Source organism: Moschus berezovskii, chromosome 6 (assembly GCF_049115385.1).
Source record: "Moschus berezovskii isolate FMDL1 chromosome 6, NW_MosBer_1.0, whole genome shotgun sequence".
In the NCBI taxonomy this organism is placed as follows: Eukaryota; Metazoa; Chordata; class Mammalia; order Artiodactyla; family Moschidae; genus Moschus; species Moschus berezovskii.
The window spans coordinates 37,729,705-37,738,517 of record NC_142465.1 but is presented as its reverse complement, the minus strand read 5'-3'; the positions used below and the strand labels follow the sequence as shown (position 1 = coordinate 37,738,517).

At 36.4% G+C, this 8,813-nt stretch overlaps 1 protein-coding gene across 1 annotated transcript in view; it reads right to left on the bottom strand.

Moving 5' to 3' along the window:
* Positions 1-450: 450 nt before the first annotated feature.
* The window catches only part of SLC38A4 (solute carrier family 38 member 4), a 79,962-nt gene continuing 71,599 nt past the window's right edge, over positions 451-8,813 (bottom strand). Inside the window, exons 14-16 of the mRNA XM_055395565.2 lie at positions 6,115-6,259; positions 4,906-5,003; positions 451-2,698 (exon numbers count right to left, since the gene is read on the bottom strand). Of these exons, the coding sequence (XP_055251540.1) occupies positions 2,597-2,698; positions 4,906-5,003; positions 6,115-6,259 (345 nt within the window). The 3' untranslated portion in view covers positions 451-2,596. The remainder of the gene's footprint in view (positions 2,699-4,905; positions 5,004-6,114; positions 6,260-8,813) is intronic.

The following is an 8,813-nucleotide window of genomic DNA, read 5'->3' as shown; positions in this document are numbered from 1 at the left end:
ACTTAATAAATGACCTGTCAGTCCCACTACAAGTTCATTTCTACCTGGTCCTCAGCACTCCCACATTGCTTTCCCTTCTCCCAAATATTTCAGATCTTTCTTTAACTACTTTCATCTTTCTTCTATTCCCTCTTTTTCCATCCCAGATGAATTATTCATTAATTCACCATTAAGAAAGTCATTTCTTCCACATTCATTCTAGGATGATACAAAACAAGCATCATTTCAAATCAGCTGTGCATTTTGCCAGAATAAGATTGCAACTATTTTCTGAAAGCTATAAATATTAGTTTATGTCAGAATAACAAGAAAAATGGAACATATACCAATATAAAAGAGACAATATTAAGATTTAAAATATGCTTTCATTTATAAATAATATTTTTCATGCCTTCAACAATAGAAAGAAAATTACATCATAGTCATTTGAAAAATTCATTTATTATATACCAATATACACTTTCTGTAATAAAAAAAGCCCCCTAATATATTGAACCATCTTATAAATGAAATAAGAAAATAAAATTTGCATATGTTTATAAATGGGGCTAAATTAACCAGTACAATATACCGTATGTATGCCTGTCCTGAAGTCTATGTGAACTCTAATCCTGAAAATGGCCATGAGAAAAAACGATGCTTTCTTATTTGGCACTGTAGTATTGCTCTTAAATATTTATATAATTTTACATGTTGATACTTTCAAGTGAGTCATTTCAAATGTAAAGCATTCAAAATATATACAGATTTTACAGCTTTTCAGTTTTTTGGATCAATCCATTGTATTTACATTTAAATACATTCAGATCAAACATTTTTAACACTCAGAAGGCATCTTTTTTCCATTTTCTATTTTGATACTCTCTTTAGATGAATTGAAAATAGAAATATATCTTAAAAATGCTATTTGGTAAATAATAGTAAGTCAGAAGTCATGATAGTTTCTAGTAATGCTCAATTTCCCTAACAAAGTGCACCATTTTACAATATTATGCCTCTAGAGAATAATACATAAAACAAATATATATTTAAGTAAGGCACATTCCAGCAAAAGCTATTGAAATATGATTTAATATTATCATACTTACATAATACCTGTATTTCATACTAGGCTATACTAAAATATACAACAAATGTGCTTGCTACTGATTGAGAAAAAAAGGAGCAAACTCTAGAATTTCTAGGCAATGAGTACTAATTTTTAAATCCATTTCATGTAACTATGCTGTAAAAGTGAGCAAGAATAGTAATTTTCATCTCTTTGTAATGTTAGCACTTTTATTTTTATAGAGAATAGTTCAACACTGTATTAAATGGCAAATAAATGTTAGCAAACATCTATTCAAGCTAAAATGAACTAAATCCTATTTTAGACCTGCTAAATTAAAAGAACTACCATAGTATTGATAATTATTTGCAAATAGGGAACTTATTTTCTTGTAGATGATTATGATAATGTAAACACTGAAGAAGAGCATTACCAAACTATTCAATATATCATTCAGGTTTCAAATTTAAAATATGCCCAATAGACAGAAACATACATGTGGATTTTTGAGCCTATCAACTCAATTCCCTACCCCCACCCCCAATAGCATAAATGTTTGACTGTGAAGAGAGAAAACTACACATGTAAAAAATAAAAATCAAATGTACCATACATTACAATTCTGATAACTACAGAATAAGATTATATACATAAACATAAAGCAATCACAGTTTCCTGCACTGAATGTTTATCAAATAAAAATGTATTAAACAATACTGGGTAGTGTAGCTCCACATGAATAGTGGTATTCTAAAAATTCTGAATGAAAATGGAAGACGAGAGGGAGGGCATTGTTCAGTGACAAAAGGATGACAAGAGGACTGTGAATAACATTAATAAACAAATGCTTCCAGAACATTCAGTATAGCCATAAGCATTGTTTTTCTGGTGTTCTATAATTTCAATAAAGCCCCTCTCTATGTTTCATAAGATGTTTTAATATTTGCAGAAGAATGATTGAATGAAGAAGTCGCTAATTTAACATCACAAGTGGGATGGGCAAAATTTTCTGTTAGTGTTGAGCATAAAATGCTCCAACTTGGTGTCTGATCACTCATGTAACTTGTAGAGACAGTTCATAATACATGTCTTTTGCCTCTGTCATTAAACAGACCTGGAGTATTTGGTGCAAGATTGAGGGAAGGCATTAAGTGGCGATAGCTTTGCCATCAGGGCATTTTTGCTTGATGTTCTGAGAATACAGAAATTTGGTACTTTTGGGGGGAGAGGGAAAAGGGTATTATCTGATGATCGTTGCATGCAGCTACCCTTATTCTGCATACGCAGAAGCAAAAATACATCATCGCACACTGCTCTAGTAAAACCTGGGTGGAAATGTTCACCACAGATTTTAAACATATAAACAGCCATTTGTGACAAAAATGATGATTTTCTCTTCTATAGGTGCTTGGTAATATTGCTGGTAAACATCTTTGGAATCTTCCTGTTATTTCCTATGAATAACATTCCAAACAAGATAACTAAAATGTCTTTGGGAGCATAATTGGTAACCATCTCCAACAGGAAAATATAGTATTTTTCCTTGGGTTAGTGATGCCTGGAATTTGGGGGATTGTAAATCCAGTCAATTATAATGAGTGCCATGCTTCCCATCATGAAGATGATGCCAACCACGAAGAAGATTAAAGCCTGTAAGTCAGAAAGAACTTGTTAGGGAACACAGAAATTATACTTCCTTAGTACAGTTTGCTTTTATAAGTTGTTTACTTAAGACAGCCATTTGATTTGCATATTGAATTATATTATTCTTATAGCTGCTCATGCCTAGCAGTTAATTGATTTAGAACCCTACCTCGGGAAAGAGGGAAAGAATACGATAGTAGAGAGATTTAACCCAAATGTTCAATATAGAAAAATGGTTAATTGATTTGGTACATAAAATAATGGAATACCCTGTAATCCTTACAAACCAAGTAATAGAAAAAGATTAAATGACTTTCAGAGTGCTCACAATCTTTTAGGTGAAAAGGGGCAGGTTATAAAAGAGTAACATGTATGATATGATTAAATTTTTTTAAAAGCAAGCAAAAAAAAATTTTTTTTTAAAGCAGGTTTTAAATTTTTTTAAAACCTGGGCACTAGTGGTAAGGAACCCCTGCCAATGTAGGAGACATAATATGAAATGCAGGTCCGATCCCTGGGTCGAGGAGATCCCCTGGAGGAGGGCATGGCAACCCACTGCAGTGTTCTTGCCTGGAGAATCCCCAGAGGACAGAGGAACGTGGCAGGCTACAGTCCATGGGGTCACAAAGAGATGGACATGACTAAAGAGGCCTGAGCACGCACACAATATATGTACATTGCATATTTCTTGAAAAAAAAAAGCCTCAAGGTATATGTGTGTGTATTAACATGTAATTACATATACATATACTGGTTTTTTCAGTAGTCATGTATGGATGTGAGAGTTGGACTATAAAGAGAGCCAAGTGCAGAAGAATTGATGCTTTTGAAACTGTGTTGTTGGAGAAGACTCTTGAGAGTCCCTTGGACAGCAAGGAGATCCAACCAGTCCATCCTAAAGGAGATCAGTCCTGGGTGTTCATTGGGAGGTCTGATGTTGAAGCTAACTCCAATACTTTGGCCACCTGATAAGAAGAGCTGACTCATCTGAAAAGACCCTGATGCTGGGAAAGATTGAAGGCAGGAGGAGAAGGGGACGACAGAGGATGAGATAGTTGGATGGCATCACCAACTCAATGGACATGAGTTTGGGTAGGCTCTGGGAGTTGGTGGTGGACAGGGAGGCCTGGTGAGCTGAAGCTCATGGGGTCACAAAGAGTTGGACACGACTGAGCGACTGACCTGAATTGAACATATACATATATGCCTATACTTGTAATATACCTGTAATTATATAAACATTTCACAATTTTAACACTGAAAGGGACCTGATAGACTGCCACATAGATAGACTTAATTCTACATAAAAAGAAACAGCGACTGGAATCTTTTTTCACTAAAAAGGATCTAGGATATAATTTTACTCACTTTTATATCTGGTCAAACTGAAAAAGTGATTTACCAAGGTCACAGTGCTATAAAAGTTGAAGCAGAATGGACTACATAGAGTGGAAATCTGGGGGCAAGATGATGGGAGGAGCTTTTGATACTAAACTTTCCTAAAGTCCCCAAACCATCCTGAGAGGAGAATGACTCACAGGCAAAATTCAGGGTCAGTCAGTCAGAGGCACTTTTCAAGCCTTAATACAAGACTTTATTAAGCAGTCATAGATAATATTTAATATTGAAGAACAATTATTTCTAGTATACATTTTTGTAGTACTATTGTGGGAAAGAAATATATACTCCCCAGGTTAATAGGGGAGTATATAATATAATATAAATTATATGGAAAGAGACTAGCTGGACAACAGATGGTTCTGTTCTTAGTCCACAGGGGACAACAAGGTACCGAGGAGGGGAAAACAAAAGCAACATTTTGTGGCCTCACAAACCTAATGACTGTGACCAAAATGTTTATATTTTTTCATATTGCTGCTAAGGAGCCTAATTCCTTCCTGCATATTTTCCTGTGGATAGTGCGACAATAGCTCGGCGGTTGAAACTGTTATAAATGTATGCCTGTGGGCAAACTCCATTAGCATCTGACAGGTAGGAAGGACTTAGCACCAGCTATTTAATACGTGAAGAGAAGAAATCCCAGAATCATCTCAGTGCTAGAAATCTACAGCTTCTTTTTTTCCGCCAGAGTTCCAGCCATCTGTGATTTTCAGTTCTTGTGCATCAATTCAGTTTTTGGAACATGTGCATGCATTTCCTGGTTTACTCTAAGTAGTGGAAACTTAAAGGGAGAAATTATAAACCTTACTTACCCCGACCTTTTGGGGTGACCTAAGAGGTTCTTTCTTGACAAGTTTAAGATAGAAAACTGCTGGAAGGATGAAGATCAGCATAGTGGCAGAAGAAGCCCCTGAGGAGAGACACGGGACAAGTCAGTCTTACTCAACAGGCAGAGGCGCAAGGACATACACTCAAAAGAAACCAAGTCTAAAACTACCCTTAGCAGAGCACAAAAAGCACTATAAGCTCATGGTTTGTTGTTCAGTCACTTAGTCATGTCCAACTCTTTGTGACCCCAGGGACTGCAGCATGCCAGGCTTCCCTGTCCTTCACTATCTCCCGGAGTTTACTCAAACTCATGTCCATTGAATTAATGATGTCATCCAACCATCTCATCCTCTGTCGCCGTCTTCTCCTGCCCTCAACCTTTCCCAACATTAGGGTCTTTTCCAGTGAGTTGTCTCTTCGCATCAGGTGGCCGAAGCATTAGCCCATGGATGTTTATTCAAAACAAAATATATTTACAAATAAAATTAAAATACCCCTAACATCATAGCTGCCTAGTAGATATACATCACACATGATAAACAACAAAAAGGCCAAGTGTTATAGATTTATAGGAAATTAGTAATATAAACACATACTAAGGAAGTTGAACTCACACACCCTTCCGATCCACTTCTAAACTTTCAGGTTGCTTACATATGTGTTTTTAAAGTTTTATATTGTACTTAAAATGTGAGTAAACCCTCAAATCAGCAGAATGGAAAATTAAATATATCAATGGGTCACCCAGTTAAGAGAAATAATATGTTTACAGTCAGTCTCCTCTTTCTCCAAAGACATCCTTTAATGCTCAGCTGATACTCACAGACCATTTAAGTAGAATCTACCTTCTTTCCTCTTTTTTTTTTTCTTGATGCATAGTTAAGACCTCGGTCCAAACCCCAGGTTCACTCCAACATATAATTTGACTTCTAAAGGGCTAAGTTGCATTGTTTGTCAGAAAAGGCAGCTAGATTAGATGACCTGTTAGGTAGGTTTTAGCACCAACGTTTTCTGGTCCTGTCCATCAAGTCCAGTGTCACCTGGGAGGAAGGGATGGTGACCAACTGGAGCCCAGCTGGGCTACTAGGAATTCTAGGAGATGGACTGGGATCCTTGACCTCCCATCACTGGCTCCCTGCTCTCCATTTATGGTCAGCTCGAGTTGACTAAATAAAAGCCTTTTGGAAACTTACCTATGAATCCAAAGATGTATTTTATAGTTGGCACAAGGATCACCAAAACATTATTAACAGCAATAATTATGGCTGCAATCAGGAAATGCCTTATCCAGCTGAATGGTCTTTTGGGAAATAACAGTGTGGTCACTGATGTGCGAATCTGCAACAGGAAAGATCAAAGGCAAGGTCAGTGCTTTGTGTTGTTTTTTTATTAAAAGTTCATTTACAGTGTTACATTAGTTTCAAGTACACAGCAAACTGATTCAATTATACATATATATGTTACATATTTATACATGTACATTACATATATTTATACATATATTATACATATTCAATTATACATATAATTATACATATTTATGCATGACTATATATATTCTTTTTCAGATTCTTTTCCATTATAGATTATTACAAGATATTGACTATAGTTTCCTTTGCTACACACAGTAGGTCCTTGTTGTTTTGTTTTTTTTTCAGTCGCTCAGTCGTGTCCGACTCTTTGTGACCCCATGAATCACAGCACGCCAGGCCTCCCTGTCCATCACCAACTTCCGGAGTTCACTCAAACTCATGTCCATCGAGTCGGTGATGCCATCCAGCCATCTCATTCTCTGTCGTCCCCTTCTCCTCCCACCCCCAACCCTTCCCAGCATCAGAGTCTTTTCCAGTGAGTCAGCTCATTGCATGAGGTGGCCAAAGTATTGGAGTTTCAGTTTTAGCATCAGTCCTTCCAGTTGTTAGTTATCTATTTTATATACAGTAGTGTGTATATGTTAATCCCAAACACCTAATGTATTTCCCCTCCCACTCCAGCTATCCCCTTTGGGTCACTGCTTTGTTTTCATCTACTTTTTCAAATATTGTCATGCCTCTAAAGCATTTTCTTTGTTTTTCTTTTCCCCAAGAAAAGATCTTGATGCTGATATTTTTCCAAAAATGTAAAAAATTGTGGTAAAGTGCAGATAACATAAAATGTATCATCTTAAACCATTTTTAAGTCTCCAGTTCAGTGGTATTAGGTGCATTCATATTGTTGTGTAAGTTTGATGCTGATCTTTGATGTTTGAGAGGGAGTCACTTTTCCTTGGTAATCTATCTTGTGCTCACTTTCTCAGTTTTCAGAATTTTTTTCTTGAAAACAATCTCCGTCAGAAAGAGATAAAAGAACAGATAAGATATATAATTCAGAGACACAGAAAAACCCCTGTTGATTTCTAATTATGTCTCATCAGCCTGGATTAAGTATGAAGGGCAAGCACTGAATTTATTTGCATATGATTGTGAGCAGAACTTTTACCAACCTGGCATCTCTTAAATTCACACTTTATTTAACATTTTTACCACCTGGTATTTTAAGAAACATGATACCTTTTGTGTTTACTTCTTTCTTCCCCCCCCCATCACCTCCCCAACTCCCAGTATAGATTATAAATGCACAAAAGGCAAAGAACAAGACCTAACAACCTCAACATTCCTCAGAGTTTCTATCTTAGTGTCTCACATGCAGAAGGCACCAATAAATGTTGATGAATTGAACAGAACAAATCTTTCCCCTCCCTTCAGGATTCTTATGAGGTTTCAGTCCTATTGCAGCAGCTGAAATAAGTAGGTAAAGGGTCAGGGAGGCTCCAATTGTAACATCGGCTCAAGTTACCCTGATGTAACTGGATGGAAAGATGCTTGTGGGTAGAGGGAGGGAGAGCCTTTTATGTTTGTACAGCTTAACAAAGTCGAAAATATTCTTATCTTTGGAATCTTTTAGAAGACACTTTTGGACTTAGTGGAATTACTTTATTGGCTTTTCAATAAATGAGCACCGTCAGTTAAGCTAGGACTTCTTATTTTTAGAAATGTGGAATTGATTTTCACTTTAAACTTTTGCTTCTGAAGTCTCTTAATAGTGCGAAAGATTGGAATTCACTGAAAAGAGAGAAAAGTAAAATATATTTTGAAACACACATACAAATAACAAAAACTTTGAGTTGAATTGCCTCAGTGTCTAATGTAACATTCTTTTCATGCTAGTCCACCAAAAATTAAAGCCATCTGTTTAGGTTTAAAAGGCAGTTTCATTTCCAGAATGGCAAATCTGTAAAGTCTCTGGAAACAGTTTAAGAGTGAGTTTGTAATGGATTTTAAAAATTGGATGAGTGAAAATTACACAACTCTGAAAAGTAGACTGAGGAAAGCAAAAGGTTTGACTTTGTTTTTCCCAATAGTTTATTAGTTCTACATTATATCTGACAAGTAGTGCTTATTCAATGCTGTCCAAACTTAACATGCTTAAAATAAGCCTTCTGTGGTTTTAAGGATTTATTTGTCTGAAAGTGATAAAGTTATAGCATAAACAAGTAGAATACAGGTTATTTTCAGGCAGGGTGTCACATGTTTGTGCTTTTTAGTCCTTTGTTGTAATAATGCCTTTAATTGTTTAAGCTAAGTTAGAGGCAAGCCTATATGTACTGGGTGTCTGAACGTAAATAAATACAGTTTCCAATCCCATGGACAGAGGAGCCTGGTAGGCTGCAGTCCATGGGGTCGCTACAAGTCAGACATGACTGAGCAACTGCACTTTCACTTTTCACTTTCACACATGGAGAAGGAAATGGCAACCCACTCCAGTGTTCTTGCCTGGAGAATCCCAGGGATGGGGGAGCCTGGTGGGCTGCCGTCTATGGGGTCACACAGAGTCGGACACGACTGAAGTGACT